At 39.9% G+C, this 21917-nt stretch overlaps 1 protein-coding gene across 2 annotated transcripts in view; it reads left to right on the top strand.

The window, feature by feature from the left end:
* Positions 1-2497: 2497 nt before the first annotated feature.
* LOC117295507 (stAR-related lipid transfer protein 5-like) overlaps positions 2498-21917 on the top strand; it is a 30431-nt gene continuing 11011 nt past the window's right edge. The window contains exons 1-5 of one of the 2 annotated variants that reach the window (XM_033778193.1): positions 2504-2985; positions 7269-7292; positions 9262-9311; positions 17051-17183; positions 20078-20292. In XM_033778193.1, the coding sequence (XP_033634084.1) occupies positions 2710-2985; positions 7269-7292; positions 9262-9311; positions 17051-17183; positions 20078-20292 (698 nt within the window). In that variant the 5' untranslated portion in view covers positions 2504-2709. Of the gene's footprint in view, positions 2986-7268; positions 7293-9261; positions 9312-17050; positions 17184-20077; positions 20293-21917 lie in introns of both variants that reach the window. The other variant, XM_033778194.1, reaches the window with a different exon arrangement.

Raw genomic sequence — 21917 nt, 5'->3', positions numbered from 1 at the left:
GTACTTTTCAAAACTACCACCAAGTTGAACAACTTATGCACTCGACTAAATTAGACCGCAGGATGTAATTGGGCCTTGGTCCAATTAGAATCCTTTCGGATTCAATTATTTCAAGCGTTAATTACAAGCTGGTTATTATTACCAAACTCGGGAACATTTAATGGTTGAAGGACTTCTCGAACAAACGAGTACTTCCACGTGAAGGTAAGTCATTCCGGAGGAGGGGGGGGGGGTGACGGAATGAGGGCGGTGGCTGACAAGAAGTAGGAAGTACTTTTGAGACTGTTTGGTCATTTTCTACGGAGGCGTAATTGCCGCCACATCAATAAACAAAATCTCTCTTAACGTGTACTGTCACGATAAGTTAGCGTGTGCTTGCATGCACATGGTAATTTTCTCGTGGAGGTACACGATAGGTCAAAACTTAAAAGTCCAAAAAACTTAACTTAAAGTCCAAACTTTTCGTACACATACACGATAACTTATCGTGTACTTTGTTTTCGTTTTGTTAATTGTTCGTTCCCCATTGTTCGGAATTTTGAGTGGCTAGGTGAAGCTCCTTATCACCACATGTCATCAGATTTAACAGTTGCTCATAACGTAGTGAGTGCAACCCAAGAGGGCGCCACCACTTATAGTGTACCAGCCGTATACGGCTCTGTCATGTACGTACAATCCGACTTATCGTGTACGTGCACGATGAAATTGTTGGTTTTTCAAGTGGTGACATTACGCTTCCGTACTTTTCGCTCTGCTCCCTTTCTATGAAGAAAAATGGTGACCTCGACTTGGTGGGGACAGCAAAGTCAAAGAAATAAAACAGAGTCCTCTAATTAGCTTGAGGCATCGGGCAGTGGCCCCTGCGGGCGATATAACGGAATTAATTACGAATATTGAGGGGATGGCATGAAATACGGTTAAATGCACAAGGCACGGAAGTGTAAAATCAGTCGGAAATTGAAAAATATTAAAAGAACCCTCAGAGTAATATTATGGACTCGAATAAAATGCATTGTTGTTGAGTTGAGTTGAGTTTATAGTGCAGCTCTCTAAACCTACGACAACTAGTCCTTACTCTATGTTCGAAGTAAAAATGCCCGATACCATCGAAAGCTGTTGAACAAGTTAAAACCGATTGTCTAACCCAAACGTTTTCGATGCCATTCATCTCAAGAGTGATTATCAAACGTAAGCATTTGCAGATCCTTGTCATTTGATTGGTGGAACTTACTCCACGTGACATTCACTATTACTTTCAAAAAAGACCTATTCGCCCATAGGGAATAGCATTTCCTATTCAACAGTTTGGATCATCCTTGTTCCCAATGTTTTTGAGCAGTACAGCACCGCCTCGCCGCTGCTAAAACAAAGGAGCACCTGCGCAAACGACTGTGATCCGATTGCTATTAAATGTGTGCATTGTTGCCGCTACGCGGCGCTGTACGTTTGTGTGATTTTTCATAATGTTATACTTGTAAAATACATCAAATGACAAGGATCTATATGTCAAGTAGGATTTGAAACTTTGCATGGTGGAAATAAGATATAGAAGAGTTTGCGGTAACACCATGTAATAACAATTGTTATTACATAGTGTTACCACAAACTCTTCTATATCTATATGTCAGTTAAATAAAACAAATATTGAGTGGCTTTAATTCGTGGAATGGAAGGAATATTATCGCTCGGTAAAATTTTGACTGTTCCATTTCACAGTCCAAATTTTACCTTGCGATAATATTCCTCCCATGCCACTCTGAGCCACTCAATATTTGTATACTCTCTACCATGATGCATGTGGCTATTTTTTATATGTAATTATCTTTCTCTGACACCAGTGTTGCGAATAGGCTTTGATTATCCCACCAGACTTATTTTGTAGAGCAGTTCACTCAAGGGATTTCGAGTGGGTGGAGATTTAGTCAGCGAGGCGTGGTACAGCTCTGTGTATATACCAATGTTTCAAATACATTTGATTAGTAATTTAAGCCAGACAAAATAAATAAATAACTCTTTTTCATCTCGAAACTTACTGGGTGCTAAATAATCCGTACTGCATGTGTTATATTTGAAAAACAATTTGTGCAACATTGACATGAACCATTGTGAGTCTTTATTGGATGTGTGAGGGCAGCATTCAACGAATAAAAAAAAAAACGCTTTTCGAAAGTATTCGTTTATTTAATTGTTTAACTAATTTCTCAAAATACCCGCGTTGGGTGTAAAAATGGGCAGGCTATTTCCCTTCCCATTGTTACATTATTTGAACCCCCGCCCCACCCCCTTTGAGAGTGGTTACGTGAACTATAGCATTCTGTATGCGCATACCTTCCCTTTAATAAGACCCGTCAGTTGTAGCATACAGACCAAACAAATCTTGCAAGCGCTCAGCTGGCTACCAGTTTAGGTGCCGCCGTGCGTGTAATGTCGTACGTCTGCAGGTGTCGAGACATCGTGGTAATCCGATACACAGTACTTATACCCGCATGGGACATTTCCGGTAACTCTCCACATACATAGCACACTTTAGTGATATGTCAAGCTAGGTAGCTCAAAACGCATTACACTCGTCGTGTCTCATTTTAATCGTACACAAACACAAGCCAGTTCAAGTTCCACACCGTCTATCCAGCCGAGGTCTATCCACCAATCATACCATTGGTGTTCGTCGATAAATCGTCCTTATTGGTTGCATTCGGTGCATAAATTATGCTCAGATATTTGGCGCCGGTGACGCTAGGTGTCTGTGCTGTCAGTGTGGGTATTTTAAGCGGCAAACCAGCACCGGTGAAAAACAGTGTGTCGTCTGCTGTGAGGAAGCTCTTCGTTGCATCAGCGCATTGTAGTGGTGGTGATAGTAACAGTAACACAGTGCCCAAGACCAGCGGTGGTGGTACAATGGATTATAATCAAGAAGCAGAACGTATGGCCCAACGGGTATATGAAATGTACAACGACAAAGAATGGAAAGTCGCCAAAACTTCGGTAAGACTTTTTGTTCGATTTAAAGTGATCACTTTATATTCATTTGATATTAATTCATATCTTGCTTTTCCAGTTGTGATGAAACTTTACCTTGCGTTTCTTTGCGTTTCTTTTTTTCCCACTGGGCAGATAATTTAAGGGGCGGGGCTCTGTGTGGACCACTTTGAACCCCGCCTCCATTCATTAAGACCTTTAAGCTACAATTTCCATACACATTGTACTCAAACCATTACTCAAAATGTGAATAAGAAGTTATCATTCTTAACACCAGCACTGCATCCATACATTCCTTCCTCCATGAATAGAGCAAGGCATGCACTTGCAGCACACCGTGTGTAAGCATGGTCTTATTCTTCCATGGGTCACATGGAAGAATAAGACCATGCTTACACACTCTATGGAGAGCACATGGTACTGGATCACCCAAGGACAAAATAAGCCTCCTGTTGGGATGAGCTACAATCAGACAATTCCTTGCTCTATGGTGCTACAATGAATAAGTCTTGTATCACAGAATAAAGACCCATTGACAGTTGTCCTTTCTCTCGATGGTATTGCCGTATTACAAAGGACACGAAGTCGTTGACTGCGGATATTGCCCCCCTATAGTTGAAATGGATTTTATGCCTTAAAACCATTTATTGAAGGCATACAACCCATGCTCAGTAAGTTTTGTATCAAGTCAGTTACGGGACCCTGAACAGAACAGTATGAATGGCCTTTTATAAAATAAATTGTTGACTTGACAAAAGTTGATAATTTATTTATAAATGTACTCAGTATGTTCAGTCGTCAATGAATGGTTCAAACATCGTCAAATTTTGTCTCAGATTGCCTGAGTTTTAATATTGTATTTGTCAACTTTGTAAATTGCATGTAATTCAGCCTTTGGCTGCAATGTGTTCTTAACAATAAACCAATTAATAAACAATCATACAAATCAAAAGATTCATACTGAAGTATAACCAAGGTCAAGATTATCATTATGCTATTCAATATCTATATAGTGAATGCCCTCTGTGTTCTATTAATATTAGAATCGACAAAACACTAGACATCTGTGAGTCACTTCCTATGGGCTGAGATATTGCTAGGGTTTTTCTGGTACGTCAAGTCAAAGATGTGTTTGTTTTATTGTCAAACCCACACACAGGATGTTTTTTTTCACGTCGTGTATTGTGTGAGGTTTAGGGTTTAGACAAATAACGTCGTTCATCGAACCGTGATGGTGTTGGTTTGAGATTTGCTTTAGAACAAAGAGCTTAAAATTACCTATAAATAGGCGAGAAAAACCATGTTCTCATCGGTGAACATTTAGGCCTACAATATTTTACTAATTTAAGACCTCTTTTGATTTGTGCTGTTCCGTGAAAAGTTTATCTGGTATTTATTTATAATGATGTTTAGAAAACCAAAATGTCACGAGATATTTAATTATAATTTGGTGGAAAACATTTATATAAAGAAATACAAAATCAAAACATGAGTGTTTTATACCTTTCTAAAAAGTGAAGACAGAAGGAAAGGGACATTTTGAGTTAACCTCAGGCATGACCTCGGGCAGCTGGGGGAAGGGGTGTGGCCATCATCGGTGGCCATTCTAAAAAAATAGTGCAACTTCTTAGAAGTTTTGAACCTTACGATTTTGAGAGAAAATAAGTCTGATGCTGCATGAAAACACTTTCGTTACCAGAGGCGCTGCAAGAATGAATTGCAAACAGATATTTGTACATTTTTGCCCGAATTATGGGCTTCATGTTTTAAGGTGGTTTTTATACTATTGCTGTCAAGGCTTGAAAGCAAATCAAGTGTAAAACAGCAAAATTGTATTAAAAATAAGAAATGTGTCACGGAAACCACACATTTTCTGGCCCTACGAAGGCGATATGCATCATCATTTTGCGGGTACAACTCCGCCTTCTGAGCTAGTTGCGAAATTACAAAGTACACGTCGCCTTATGTATGGCCTTTCTAAACTGCGGTAACTTCTTAAAATTTGGGATTACCTACACCAGGGGGGTGGCGGATTCATTGTCCTCAAGTTGTTTCGAAGGATTGTCAACCCCTGAGGAATGTTTGCAAAAAGGCCTCACGCTGGTCGAAATTTGGGTCACCACAAATTGGCTCTTTTGAATGGTGTGAGCCGAGCTGGTACACCCGCGGGTATATGGTTACACATGTTTTAGGCATAGAGAGTGCAGGTTGGGTTTTCTTCTGGTGTGTTTTTTGTGCGGATCAAAACACAATATATTACACGACATTGATTGATGTATTTGGTGTATTGCAAAGGTTGGTGGATGTAGGTACACGATGGTATTAACCTTTTATTACATTACGATTGTCCATTGTATTCTAAAATACCATTATTACCTGTGGGAAAAATTCCACCCAGACATCCGCAAAGTGTTTTGTGAGAGTTCACGCTATCTGTTTTACAAGCATGTGATTTGTCAGGTCTTTTCACCAATCTCCCGCACCTTCAAATTTTCTTGAAAGAAGCACATTGCCATCACAGAGATGGAAAAGACTTACTCCTACTCCTTAATGAAACTTAAGACAACACCTCCAGAAATAATAATTTGAAATGATATGCACGGACAGTGTCACGGCATTTAAAAATTGTAAACCTTTAAAATTGCTACAGTCTGCACATTGAATGAGCTTCATTGCCACACCAAGTGGAACTTACTTAGTCCTATCAAATTATCAGTATTTGTTTTTTTAATTTTCAAAATTGCATACGATCCTTGGTCTGAAAATGTTCTTGGTGTATAGGCGAAACTGTCTCATTACTGAGATGAAATACTCTACCCTTGTTATAACAAAACCTTCACGAAGTACAATATGCAATGTTTAAATCTCTCAAAATAATGTAACAGCTTTTACACTCAAGGGCCTGCATCGACACACCAACTGGGAACTGTTTTAATCCAATTGTCTTTACTTTGTTTACATATCAATCTCAGTTCTCACCCCTGCAGTCAAAGCCATCTGTTCATACTCCAAATGGTTTTTGTATTTTGTTCAGTTTTTAGTAAACATTTGTATGTTTATACTGACATCCACCAGTCCACCACCCCTATCAATGTTATCAATGTTTGTTCCACTATCAACACAAAACAATTTCCTAACAAAAGAAAATACAGGGTTTGACCATGTTTGACAGTCTGGCCTCTGAAACATGCGCCATCTGACCTCGCGTAAAGTCCGTTAAACTCCAGACGTGAATGCAAAGAATAAAGAGCATTTGAGAGAAGAAAAAAAGCCCCACATGTTTGTTGTTACAAAACAATTTCCCAAAGTCAACTTTCGAAACTCGAAGCACATGGGGGAAACTTGAAGGGTAACGACCCCTTGCTATGAATTTAGTGCGTTCACATTTCAACTTAACAATGTTTAGACTGCAAGTGAGAGAGGAATTTCTTTTTGCCGCGGTCCCCAAGTCGTGACCCAGAAGGCCCCAAGTTTCGTGAAAAGTACAACAATAAAAGTACGTGCTGACACTAACCGAATAATGGGTCCCATTCGGCATCGCTTACAACCACCGAGGGTTTTGGGTGTTTAGTTCTTACTAGTGTACAGTTTATCAGTCAACAACTTTGGCATCGTGGGAAACCAAACTGTAAAAGTTTCAATTATTATTCTTTGTTGGTTCATGTCATTTTTGGGGAGAACAACAGAGTCCAATTTCATGGCGTTGCTTATCGGCGGAATTCTCATCTTCAGTCCATTAGAAAAATACACTTCACATGACTTGGTATAAGCAGCACATAATTCCATGGCAAACACTGCCATACAATTGGGCCTTGGGGTCAAATTTTGTCAAAATTTAGACAGTCCTAAAAACTTAGGAATAATCCCTTTTCGCCCCTGGTGTGCAGTACTGTACCGGGTTCGTCGTCATACACCGGTGTGTAGGCCTACGTTAAAAATTGTTCAAAAACTATGTTTTGAATAATCCGTAAAAGTGTAATGGTTTTTGCGATGCAACAAGTTTTGAACCGTGTATTAACTTGTTGGTGAACTTGTAATTGCTTGTTACTGTAATGTTACACCTACTGTTATTGAATGTCAAACAAAAGGTAATGGTTTTGGCGATGCAGCCAAAATGAAACGTGTAACTTTTTGGTAAATTTTATTTACCTCTTGATATTACCTCTACGGTTATAAAGCTCCATAATGGTTACACGACCATTGCGTAATTTTGACCCCGAAAACCTCACCACCATGTCTCCTAACCTTCCTTCGTGTTTTCATTTCTTCACTGTCTGTATACCTGACAGGATATTCCAATCGAACAGACACAGGTGAGTGACCGGTGGTGTACAGAGACTAACAATGTTTATAATGTGTCCCTCCCCTATGTTGCTGTGAGAGCTGTCCTCTGATTGGTTTAAACGCAGGACAGGTGTATTTCAGCTGTTGATAATCTGGAATGCTTTTTAAACCTGTCGTCTGGCGTTTTCCTTGTCTCGCTGAGTGTGACTTGTTGCATGCGTTATATTTTGACAGTGAAGTGAAATAAAACCCGTGTGGAAACCTGTTTTGTATTGTTCATTACAACACTTTCCAGGTGTTCGGCTCGGGCGACCGCCACGGGTCCAATCAGAACTGTCGTTTTCAATAAAACAAAATGAACCACTATTTGAGTTGTCTTTGATTTTGCCCCATGTACAGAGCAGTAAAAGTCACACAGCAATTAACCATAAGCACAAACAATATATCGTTTAATACCAGAAATATGGGTCCCGCCAAAATTACGCTGCTTGCTTTCTTTATAGCAGAAAGATAAATCTCCTCAGCAATTAGCTAAGCTCAAAACAAATTTGCATAGGATATCGGGACTACTACTTTATACTGAGGTAGCCTGTCAATGTTGTTGCAACTTCCTTTCCGATTAATTGCCCTTACAGCACAAACTTGCAAACACAGTTTCAGTCGGCATCTTGTTGTATTTAATCACAGAGAAAGGAATTTATATGCCGTCCATTTGTAAACATCATAGATTTGTTGCGTAATTGCTTATATTTTTGTGAGCGAGTCAAGCATTTGGATGCCCAAATTTATAGAAATACAACCCGGCCTCGCATGGTTTATAGAAAAGGACAGAAACAACATTGGATCTTGACTTGACCGTATACTTAAACCGTCGATAGAGGTGTTTGGTACTTTCTTTTTGTTTGATTTTGTAAAGACTTCTTAAAAGCTCAACGTGCTTACTTCCTACTTAGTAATAATTATTGCTCCATGGTATAATCTGTGTATTACAGCAATGACCCAGACATCTTGCATTTTATGTACTTAGAAATAAATCGTATAAGTAGTAAATCTTTGACCCGCGCTTTTTTCTAATCAATTGTATCTGGAAAACCTGGAACAAAGGGCTAGACTGCAAGTTTTGCGTTTTGCACTGTGTTTCACTTCACTAAAGTGCTGTTCACATGACAGCAATTTAACCAGGGTCCCTTGCTTAATTTTAGCATGGTTTTAAAATGTAGCAACGTTTTCTACGATTTTGCAAGAGAACTTGGACGGTAGATTTGTTTGTCCTTTCACACGAGGTACATTTTGTATAATTAATGTTACAACAATGTTCAGCAAGGGACCCTTGCTACATTGCTCTCGTGTGAAAGGGGCTTTTAACTAGCCCGATTGGGGTCAACGTATGCCCCGATCAGAGCAATGTATACTCGCATTGAGGACATACTAAGTGGTCGTCAATCGGGAGACTCTGACATGAGAATACCTCAATGAAGCTTCTCTTGAGGTACATAGTCTTCACCCTACTATCCCGTTTGGGCTATACATAAATACCCCCATCGGAACTTGTATCTCCCAATCGGGAAACCCTCTGCATTTTTAACGAGACTTCACAACCTGCTTCAACGGCTAAAACAGCAACAAAAGTGTCTTCTTGCAGAAAACTCTAATAACATGAAGTTTATTTTTTGTTTCTATTCCGTAGTGAAAGCATGATCAAACTGCTCATTGCTAACAATTGGTGTTTACTTAAAGTTTTCTTTTCTCAAAAAGTCTACTCTTGTTTTGACACTTTTCATTTAGATGTCGTTATTTTATACAGTTTTGTATCCGCATGATTAAGTTTCTTTCCTTTGTGAAAGTTCAATTCAGTTTTTTATAATTGTGTTCAGTTATCCATGTGTGATTTGTAACTTTGTATTACAAACTTTGTTTTTTTTGTAAAGCGTTTATTACCTCAATGGAGATGTGTTATTCTTATGTTTTTTTTCTCTGAAAACCATTCATCCTTTGCAGAAAGACATCAGAGTTCTCTACAAGAAATCCAGTGAATTCGACGGCTATATGTAAGTAACATTGGAAGAGTAAATTGAACACTGCAAAACAATACTTAATGTTCTCCACTGTCTAAGAATAAAATAAGCCTATTGATCGTAAGGTGACAGTGTTTTTATTCAAATGAGTTAAAACAATAGAGTCGATTGGAATCTTATTATGTTCGGCCCGGTTCATTGACACCTAGCCCTATTTCGATTTTTACGACATTATGATGCCACCTCATGAAAACGACTAAATCATGAAGATGAGCAGCTTTACTACGTACATCAAGAAATATACTTAAAAATTATAAGAGGAACCTGTCTGAATGAAAGACAGTGGTTTTGACGGTGTCAAACTAAACAAAAACGCCATTTCAATTCCATGTCACATCATTGGAGGAAGGAAACACAAGCATCTCACACAGACGTCTAACACACATCTCTCACAACAGTCACCACGTGTTCATGTTGCTGATGTATTGTGCAGACAAAGGCACCCCAACGCCAATCAAACCCTATAGCCATTACGCGGTCAATACAGCGTTAAAAAAAGCTGGCTCTCAGGCGAAATGACGATTAAAGGCAGTGGACACTATTGGTAATTACTCAGAATAATTATTAGCATAAAACCTTACCTGGTAACTAGTAATGTGGAGAGGTTGGTAGTATAAAACATTGTGAGAAACGGCTCCCTCTGAAATGGAGTAGTTTTCTATGGGGCGCCGTTTGTCCATTAATTGTTTGACACTTTTAAGGCATGTTTTTACCATGGTTTACAGCAATTAGATGTAAACCATAGAAACTGTTGCCAAATCCTGTTATGGTTTACATACCAGTAAAGTATTTGTTGTGTATAAGTTTATGGTTTACAAACCATGAACATTCAAAAAACATTTACAAATCGTGGTTCATAAACCAAGAAAATTTACGCATCTTAAAAACATGGTTAATAAACCATAAAAACTGAAGCATCAAATTCATGGTTTACAAATCATGGTTTATAAACCATGAAAATTGAGACATCTAAAAAACATGGTTTATAAACCATGAAAATTGAAGAATAAAAATCGTGGTTTACAAATCATGGTTTATAAACCATAACAAATGAACCATAAAATCATGGTTTGTGACCATGGTTTATAAACCTTGAAAATCGAGACTTCTTAAAAAACATGGTTTATAAACCATGAAAATCGATACTTCTTAAAAAACATGGTTTATAAACCATGAAAATTTACACATCTCAAATCATTTACAAATCATGGTTTACAAACCATAAAAATGTGCACTCACAAATCATGGTTTACAAACCATAAAAAAATGTGCACTCACAAATCATGGTTTACAAACCATAACAAATGTGCACTCAGAAATCATGGTTTACAAACCATAAAAAGTATGCACTCACAAATCATGGTTTACAAACCATAAAAGTGTGCACTCACAAATCATGGTTTACAAACCATAAAAGTGTGCACTCACAAATCATGGTTTACAAACCATAAAAATGTGCACTCACAAATCATGGTTTATAAACCATGAAAACGTGCACTCAGAAATCATGGTTTACAAACCATAACAAATGTGCACTCAGAAATCATGGTTTACAAACCATAAAAGTGTGCACTCACAAATCATGGTTTATAAACCATAAAAACGTGCACTCACAAATCGAACTAAGGCGACTGGGGAATACCAATACGAATACTCTACCTTCCGCTCTCGTTATAAATAGTACGATTTAAGTGATCAAGAAAAGACAACCAAAATGCCATCGCTCATTCGCTAATTGCTTCCCAGACAATGGGCCAGACACGATCATCGATCCCCCAGTCATCAAACTCGAGAGGGCCGCTTCAACCCACGCTCGATCCTCTCCACTCAGCCGGTCATTAGAAATGCAAATAAGTGTCTGGCTAAAATGAACAACGTTAATTATGCAATTCTGACCTTACAAACACTCAAACCATTATTACAGGTATGGTAATCAATGTTGGCCATTTGGCGAGACAAAATGGTGCAGATTTCACAGATTCTTCATTCTTTTAAGAGTGTCACATGCCTAATACCAAACGGACTTTCCTGTATGCTCAAAGTGGACCACAATGGGAGCCAGGGAGGGTCGTGGCTGAGACGCGGTCTAAGGCACTGGGTTCAAAATCTGGCGTTAATAGAGAGAGTGAAGGTTCTACTTCTACTTGCTCCTACTTGTGGCAATGGTGTCCTCTTGAGCAAGACTCGTGAAAGCGAGTGCTACGCTTTTCGAATGGGATGGACAAATTGTGGCTAGCCCAACCGTGTGTCTCTCGATAGGGGTTGGCAAATTGTGGATAACCGTGTGTCGTGTAAAGTACCAGTTACCATAATATTACTTTATAAGTGACACAAAAATAGTACCATAAAAGTTTATAAAGGTTTGCCCCAGTGTTTCTGGGGCATATTTGCCCCGGTGATAAGTCGCGCCTAAACGCCTTCTAAACCTGACTCTATGATATCACGGTGCTTTATAGATGTTATAAATAGTATATCATTCAAAATTACTATGCAATATTTATGCGAATGTGAAATATTATCATAGCATCTAAACCAAACACGAGGAAGATTTCCTGACTTTCACTTCACCAATAAAACATTCTGTTCATATTTATTTCGTCCATTCCAGTGCGCCCCTACACCAAACCCCAAAGCATCCATGAAGACACTCAAAAATCTCAACCCCATCACAAAACCAAATTAAATATAACTGTAATGCAAGCATTCAATACACATGATAAAAAACACATCCGTGATGAAACCGAATACGAACACAGTCTCGCGTCCATTGCCTACTTCACAGGCAACAGAATATCCATAACTATATTTTCTACATGCCTTGCAATAAAAAAATTGATCGTGTGGTATAGTATGTACAAGCTCAAATTCACACCCGTTGATACGTTAATGAAGATATTACATGCACTCGTCGTTCGCCGGCAGACGTTTCAACAGTTCGTTTATTCAACTAATTCCACGTGGTCTCGAAGTCTGGCAGGAAAATTCCACAGTAACTTAACCACAGCAGACTGGTTTTTTTTCTTATTCACTACTCTCTTGCCATTGGCGCTAAAAGAACTAAGCCTAATTTCATAGAGCTGCTTAAGCACAAAAGGAAAGCACAACAAACATATGTTTACCAGAATAAGGTTAACAGCCAAATAACTACGACACAATTATGTACAGTTTTTAACTGGTATCCTCCTTATTTCTGATAAGCAGCCATAACATTTGGAAGCCTTTTGTTTTCTTAAAGCAGCACATTTGGCCCAGTTTTTCATGAACATGTTCTTATTGACTTAAAACTTTGTAATGGAAGTGCCCTTTGAGAAACACAAATGAAACGGCCTTGCCCTCTCAAATACCACATTCCAGTCCTGAATATATTTATAATTTATGTCAAGATGCTTAAAGGTAAAACACTATTGGTAGTTGCTCAAAATAGTTGTTGGCATACGAATTTACTCGGTAAACAAGCAATGGTGAGCGTTAGTATAAACCATTGCGAGAATAGGAGTGCGTTTTGGCGACCCCAACCAAAAACTGTTTCTGACGTCATAACCAAAAACGGTAACCGAGCTCACAACTCGGTTATCGTTCAGTCTGAACAGCAGAACCAACGACCAACAACCGGAACAGTTTTTGGTTGGGGTCGCCAAAACGCACTCTAGTTTTTTAGAAAGAGGTAATTTCTTACGCGTAATAAAAGGCTTCAGCTGAAGCTATTTGTAATGCATCTGGTAGCACCAAAGAATTGCAAAAAGGGTGTTTTGTCTTTTAATATTCTCTTGCAAATTCGATAACCATTTGAGTCGTTGTGATACACCAAGTGGGAATACTGGTCTTTGACAATAACCAAACGTGTCCAGTGTTTTGAAATCTGGTAGGCTGGTTACAACCTGAAATGAGAGACTACACCCTTGAGCTTCAATGGTCATGATATGGTGTGACCGGCATGATCAAAGAGGTGTGTGGGGCAGAGACTGCTTCCCGTCACAAGGATTTGTCTTAATACTTTCCCTGACATGTCTCCTAAAAATGGGGTTCTGAATTACTCCATCTAAGGCATTAACGACTTAGTTTTAAGTCCATTAAAGTCCTAAATTGATCTTATTATCTGAAAGATGGATGAAAGACCGAAGCAAACACTTTTTCACCGGCCTTTTTTTTTTCGTAACTCGGTTGGGTCGTATTCCTTCGCCTGAGTTGTAACAAAATAACTGTGCGATTAATGACCGAAGTAGGCTTTAAGCATTACGCCTACACAGCGAAAGAAGGCTGTAGATATTGGGTTTTGCAAAACTAAACAAGCCGTATGATACAGTAATGAGAAGGCAATTGAGCCGAAATCTCATTACGACGTCACGTCTGACAACCTCGATCCCAGACGATGCACACACGCAAATGAAGAAAACACCCCCTTCGAAATGACAACCGAATGTGTAATTTTTTGGGCAACATTTTCCATACAGCAGGCAAAGAACACAATGAACATCTCGGAATTGGTTTGTCAGAAAGTGCTCTGGAATTCTCAAGGTTACTCTTTTGTACAGAACTGTGGAATGATTTCCTGTAACGAATCCAACATTTCGATTCTACCTCGGGGGGAAAGGCACCCTACCTTGGTAAGAATTCTGCAGGAATTCCTGACAGAAGTAATCTCAACACAGTATTCAAGAATCATGTGCCAATTTAAATTGTGTCTACGTGTTGAAAGCAGTATTTTGGAGGCAGTTTTTATCACGGTTTTGTGGCTCCCATGAAATGCATGATTATTCTGAAGGACCGGCAATATCATATTAAACATCGGGTAGAAAAAAAACCAGGGAGGAAGGAAAACAACAAAACTGTGGATTCCTTGCTTTATGATATAAAGTAGATGACCGAAACCTATTTAAACGACGCCATGATACTTACTACACCTGCATTGTGCAGCGTGTTACAGTGCTGATCGGAAAAATAATGACCAGTCACTCTGTGATGCGTCCGTTTTGCAGAAAATTTACATGCTTTGTTTGTTTTCGTTGTGCTCCTTGCTTGATGCATTAAGCTACCATCTTCTTTGAATAAAAGTACCAAGATGGACCGTAGTTGCCTCAATATTCTTGGTACCACGGGTGCATTTGTCCTTGAATCATGTCATTGTAAATATATTTGTGAGAATTATGGGAAACCCGACGTGGAGGGCGCTCGTTGATTTGAATTTTGTTTGAATAAATATTAACCGAGACGTTGTAATAAATAAAACAGTGACTGTGAGTGACATGTTTATGGCTATACCTGTCAAATTCATACAATTATGAAAATAACGGCAAATAACTTCACGTGTGTGTGATTCCATTTTGATATCAAGTTAAGCCTTACCTACTTCTGTAGGAATGTTAAAGAGTTCCCCGGGAGATGCAAATACCATACACACACTTTTCAAAATATCGTGTGCCAGAGAACTCATAGGCCTATGACTCGCAATGGTATTGTAGACGACTCGGGGTGTCTTTTGCATTTCACCTTTTTTCATCCCATGTGTTCGCTCGTCTGAAGAGTTTTTTTGTTCTTTGTATGAATCGTTTGAATTGCAATATAACATTTCAAGTCAATGGCTGTGTACACTGCAAGTACCCAGACATTATACTAGTGGCTTCTTAAAGGCAGTGGACACTATTGGTAATTACTCAAAATAATTATTAGCATAAAACCTTTCTTGGTGACGAGTAATGGGAGAGGTTGATGGTCTTAAACATTGTGAGAAACGGCTCCCTCTGAAGTGACGTAGTTTTTGAGAAAGAAGTAATTTTCCACGAATTTGATTTCGAGACCTCAAGTTTAGAACTTGAGGTCTCGAAATCAACCATCTAAACGCACACACACCTTCGTGTGACGAGGGTTTTTTTCTTCTTTCATTATTATTTCGCAACTTCGATGACCGATTGAGCTCAAATTTTCACAGGTTAGTTATTGTATGCATATGTTGAGATACACCAACTGTGAAGGCTAGTCTTTGACAATAACCAATATAGTGTCCACTGCCTTTAAACACAACGCTCTTTATATTCGTCACTCAGTGACGCTCGAGGCGCCTCAACGTTCAGTATTTGCCTGCGAGGTATTGTAGTGCTAAAGTGTGAATTATTAGACCTACTCCCATGTTAATAACATGTAATGCTTTACAAGGTGACGTGGTGCAATATGCAGCCAGTTATACCAGGAACATCACACACCGATTAATATAAAACAGATATCAAATTCATTAGATGTCAAAGGGTGTTGTTCCTACACTGACGGTCAGTCACCTCTGACGGATCAAGTTCAGCTACCTCGAGGTCCAAGCCTTGCCCCACCCCAAACCTCCAAACACTCTCGAGTCATGTCAGCACAACGCAACGTCAGCCCGAAGACCTCCCCCATCACACACTCTCTTAATACACACCAGCACCACACACCACGCTGATGCTGGAACATCATCATCGTCTGCTCCGTCCATGTAATATTAATTCCCCGCCCGAGGCTAGTGCTTAGCGGTTTAATTCCGTGGAGTACCCCCGGCCGGTATTTCAGCCATCTCGCTCAGGCCTTGACCTGAACTTGCGCACGGTCTCTCTCTCTCTCACACAGTCTCGTATGGTCTCGCTCCCATCAAATTCTTGATTGTTTTGTCCACTCTCTTGGGGGAAATTGGCGGCGTCTTGTAGATTCGAAGGATGCATTTGGGAACGGTTGACAGAAAATAATAACTGTTTTTCTTTATAAGTGACTCCTAATCGAAGTGAACGCTTGTCCAATTTAATTTACAGACGTCCTCAGAGTGCCGCATGCGCAAGCGCGTTGGTGTGTTCGAAGTTGGCGTGGTATGGTGTCTTTTACACATCATGTTTGCCTTTGCACAATTATCCCATGGTTATGTATATCAATATTTTCCAAGAGTAAATTTACAGAAACATTGGGATACATCTTAGCCCTCATGACCCCAGATGGGAGTGGAGTGGGTGGGGCTTTTGGGAAAGCGTATGTCTTGATGTGCTTCATTTCTGCAGTGAAAAACGCGCGTGCAAGTCTGAAAATTAAAAATTAAATATTGGTTTCAATGTGTAAAATAACTCCTCATCCTTAAATAAATTTTAAAAGTGTGATGGGTCCTTTGCCAAACAGAAGCTATATGTGTTTGAGTCAGACTTTTTGTTTGGCCTCGGTGTGGTTACGTTCGTTTGTATGGAGTTCAAACAAAATGGCCGCAATGTGATGTCACGCCAACGTGGTACATCGTTCACTCTTAAGTATGGCGGATTTTATGAGCGTTGTCTCCAAATGATGAATATAGAACAGGCTAGTTGAAACGTCAACACCAATTCATAACTCATTCCGCGATATTGAATTCCCCTCGACCCACTGAGTGAAGCGCTGCCATATCTTAACTCCCCAGGTTATAGGGCAGTTCTTTTCAGAGTCTCTCGAATTCTGAAATTTTCAGAGTCTCTCGAATTCTGAAAATTACGCCGCGGCAAAAGATACCAAGACAAGTTTCCCAAGAACAAATTCACTCAACAAAGTAAATATACACACACGCTGTTACCACAAATTGCATGTCTTGATGCGGTAATGCTTGACAGGCCGTAATCTTTCTCTAGGCTTAATACCTAACAATGACGGCGGCTAATCTGATTAATTTACAATAGTTTCCAACCTAAAGCAATACAGAAGTTCTAACTCACTCTAAAAATGGTTTATAATTTTAACAGATACAGAGCGGAATGCACGCTAGCAGCATCGCCAGACCGAATCGTCGACTACATACTTCCGTCCCCGAAGGGTCTGAGGGGGAAATGGGACAAGAACGTCAAGGAATCAGAGGTCATTGAGCACATAAATAAGGTGAGGTCGTAACCCCCTCGAATGGTTCAGAATTGACCCTTGGAGGACTTGACCCTGGGAGTTTATTTTGTGAGTAGAGGGAGGCAGCTCAGGCTGGAATGTAGGTTATCATACAGGCGACGATGGGTTGACTTGGTTTGATGTTACTCGTTGTTGGCTGAGTAAGTAGCCTCAGGTCAAGACGCTAAGTTGTTTGTTCAGTTACCATAGTTTTAGGCAGGTACACTTGACAAGATGATCTTCAGTTGTGTGCATGGCTTCTTTCTTGTATGGTAATTCAGAGCGTGTTGCGATACGAGTAGCTGACAAATGTACAAGTCCTTCTTCTTCAATTAAGTAGTGCATTGACGTACATGATTATACTTCGTTTAGTAGTTCTTGTTTTGAAAGCATGACTCTCAAAAAAGCAAACTTAATCGCTGTACTAGTCAAGAACCCCAAGGTGAGAAGACAATGAAGGAAGTTTAAGTTTTAGATGTTGGAGCAAATCCCAAGATAACTATTCCCGGGTAAACCGACACAGGTCAGGCAGGGAATGAAAACTCAATTCAAATATTTGAACCGGTGTCGCATGCAATTATGTCCTTTATGCAATACTATCCGGAGGACAGTATTGCATATGCAGTTATGTCCTCCGGACGATTTTGCATATGAAATCGCCCGGACGCTGCTGCATAAAGCAATTGTGTCCGCCCGGACACATTTGCATATGCAGTTGTGTCCGCCCCGTGCAAAACAGTCCTTGCAGTAAATTAAACGCCATTGGTCGACGGAACACGTTAGCCATTTTTTTTACAAGCTAAGTGCATGTCATGAATGACAGGGAAATGTTCGGCCGTTGGGTATTCGCTGCAATCATAAAATACGTGAATATTCATGCTGCTATACGTATGGTTCAGTACAAGCACGCTCGCTTACGCGCGCACAGTACATGTACAGTCATGTACATGTCCACCGGACGGTTCTTGCATAGCCCCGGACACGATTGCATATTATGCAATAGTGTCCGGAGCGGACAGTATTGCATGGCGGACACAATTGCATCTGACAGGGGGGTTCCAGAGGTTGAAAGGCAAGGCAAGATAACACTATAGTGTACGCCAACCCGAGTGCGTGGTAATCATCATGAGAAAGATTGGTCGAAAATACTCTAGTAAATAGCACAAAAATAGCTAAGTACAACAAATTATTGCTTAATAAACGAGAAAGGTTACCTGGGAAAATACCATTTCACACGTACCATTTGTGACTGGTAACCTGCTCATTATGTGCTTAGCAGAAAACTGTCAAGGAATAAATTGGTCGCACACTTATTTCTTTTCTGCTTAAAGGGAAGGTACACGTTTGGGAATTGTCAAAGACCAGTCTTCTCACTTGGTGTATCCCATCATAAGCATAAACTGATAAGCCTGTGAAAATTTGGGCTCAATCGGTCAGCGAAGTTGCGAGAAAATGATGAAAGAAAAAACACCCTTGTTGGACGAATTTGTGTGCTCTCAGATAGGAATAAAAGACTTCTAGCTAGAAGTCTTTTATTATTTTAGTGAGAAATTACCTCTTTCTCAAAAACTACGTTACTTCAGAGGGAGTTGTTTCCCACAATGTTTTATATTTTTAAGTTAATATTTGTTTTGAGTAACTACCAAACGTGTACCTTCCCTTTAAGCAACTATATAAAATAGGGACATGGACTTTCTGTACCCAGTTTCGACTGCTGGGCGTCCAGACCGTTGAGTCACCAACAATGCAGTTCTGTCGGCGTCTTCTGATGTCAAAAAAAAAAAAAATATGTTTTTATTTATTTATTTTCTAAAACATCCCTAGCCATCGTCACCGTATGGTAATTATTAATATCAGTCCATAATAAAAAATAATAAACACCGAGAAAGAAGTTCAGCCGACCCTTGCAGCTCACCAATCGGCAACCGTTGATGAGTCACGATTAGTCCCACAACGATCCCACCGTAATCCTGTTATATACGCCAACCAAAAAAAGGGCTGGCAATTAGCAAGTTACATTAATTTGCTCATGTATGTAGCCTGGCTGCGCCCTTATAATCACAGTGTCATTATGGAATACATCTACTAGTGACCTTGGCTTGGTCCGTATGTACCAGTTAATGCATAAATGGCTCAGACTGGCAGATTGCCTCGGGGAAATTGTCTGGATGGGCTTGATGCGTAAAAGAAAAAGTAGAGAGAACAAACTGAAATGGTTGCCTTGAAATGAAAATCGTTTACAAAAAAAATCACGAGGCTGACTTCAAACTCCGAAAAGAGCACGATGCATGACCCGTTTCTCTGGTTAAATTCACCCCAAGTTTCAGTAGGGGTCTTCCTAGTGGTCTGCTGGTCAAACACCAGTTAAAACACCCGAGGACCAGTGAGTCCAAATTCAAGTGGACCAGGTGGCTGTATAATTCAGTATTGAAAAGCATCACTATTTCGTTTGAAATGTGAACCGGTGATCAAATTGGTAGATTTTAGTGAAAGACAAGTTAGCTGGTCCTGATGGCACACTAGATACTTAAAGGGCAAATCCCGATGTTCGGGTCATCAAGCGTTGCATTTTGGACTCATTCTGACCATAAGTACTGACCGGACTGAATGAAATAACGGTACCGCATTGAACATGTAAGTCCAATTCTTACCCGAGACTGTGGAGGTTGAAACTTGAAGAGGATACATTGTTAGACCAAAAATCTTAAATTCTTAAGCACTGCGTTAAGATATAACAGCTACTTAAACTACTGCCAAAAGTACCTATAATCCAAAACGAGGCCGGTCGGTCTTAAGTGTTATTCATTTTGCGTACGATATATTGTACACATCAAATAGTTGCTAACTAATTATGTTGTTTCATCCCACACCAAAATGGCCGCCATCTTTAACAGGATCTGATCGTAGCGAGATCGGCCACACACAGTGCAGCCATGGGTCTCATATCGTCCAGAGATTTCCTGGATCTGATCTACGTGAAGCGGTACCCGACCAATGGCATGGTGTGCACCCACTCTAAGAGCATCAAACGCAAGGACTGCTCGACTAGAGACGGCTTCATACGGGGTACCAACTATCATGGCGGCACCTTCTGCGTACCGGTCGATGGGTAAGTTTAAGTTTGTTTTAAAGTTTTCTTAAAAGCACTGGATACTATTGGTAATTACCCAAAATTATTGTTAGCATTTACACTTACTTGTAACGAGAGCAATGGAGAGCTGTTGCTAGTTTAAAACATTGTGAAAACGGCTACTGGGTACAACAGATATAAACGTCAGTGTTTTGTGATACAAACCTATGAGACTGTTAAAGGCAAACCTTTTTGAAAAGCTTGCTTATCAAATTGTTTTCACTGAACCGTAATTACAAAGGTAACAAAGGTGTCATCAACTGTGGAGTATTGTGTTTTGTTCTGCACACTCTAAAAATTCCGAGGTCAGACTTGACTCAGATTCTGGGTATCATGGGGATCCTGACCCATTTGGGGGTCCTGATCCATTTCGGGATCCTGACCCACTTTGGGATCAGGGGGATTTGTTTAAAAAGGGAGTTTCTTGTTCTGTGTGAATCTGACCCATTTATGAGTCATTTTGACAGAGCAGGTCTTTTGTACTTTTAGGCGAGTTCAATATTTATGAAATATTCATGCTGGATGCAGTTTCATCATTTCTCTCACTCATGCGATTCTACAGTAATGTGTTATGTATCCCATCAAAGGACATTTTTACAGCGCACATTTTATTATTTTGCCTTTTCGCCAAACTACCCCACCTTCCGCACTATCGGAGCATTCGTGTCGAACTGAAGGCCATGCGAGTAATAAACCGGCAACGCCAGGGCACATTCTGTGTATAGGACTAGAGCTACATAGCTGTGCACATCGACACATTATTTCTGGGGGAAGCAAAAGGGATGTCACGCAACCCGAATTCGTCATCCAGAAGAAACAAGAGAATTCACTGGGCGAGAATGACGTGCCAGAGTTCCGGCAGTCCCTTCCCTCATAAAGTGCAAGAAGACGTTTCTGATCTAGAATCATTTCCAAACGTAGGCAGATGATGCCCCAGTTTAGAAGCATGTTTTAATAGGCCTATGTAACTTCATTGGATCCTTGGATGTTTTTTACGCCTACTTTGAGTGCAGCGGGTTTCATTTCATTTAATCTGGCTGTGAAGTCGAGGACTCTTACTTTTGGTATACTTGGTAACGAGTAATGGGGAGCTGTTGAAAGTAACATTGTGAGAAACGGCTCTATCGGAAGTAACGTAGTTTTTGAGAAAGAGGTATAATTTCTCACTCAAAGACTCCAGCTGAAGCCTTTTATTATGAATCTGAAATCACACAAAGTAATGCAACAAGGGTGTTTTTTCTGTCATTAATCTTTTGCAAATTCATTGACCAATTGAGCCAAAATTTTCACAGGTTTGTTATTGTGTATTTATGGTGGGATACACCAAGTGAGAATACTAGTCCTTGGACAATTACCAAACGTGTCCGGTGCCTTTAAAACGCCGACGTTTATACACGGAGGCCACTCTCACGTTTCAATATCGAGATAATATACGCCAGTCTTCTTTCTATCATCACTGTCATCCGTATTACATACGCCTAGCGGTAATTACTTAATACATAATGAATGTCTACCTCGAAGGCAAGCCACTAATCATGTATAGCACCCGAAGCGAACATAACACTGACAGCACTCACAAAATATAATGTGGGGAACATCATCAC

The sequence above is a fragment of the Asterias rubens genome, chromosome 10 (genome assembly GCF_902459465.1).
Source record: "Asterias rubens chromosome 10, eAstRub1.3, whole genome shotgun sequence".
Classification (NCBI taxonomy): Eukaryota; Metazoa; Echinodermata; class Asteroidea; order Forcipulatida; family Asteriidae; genus Asterias; species Asterias rubens.
The sequence above is the reverse complement of the archived record's forward strand: the minus strand, read 5'-3'. Positions and strand labels throughout refer to the sequence as shown.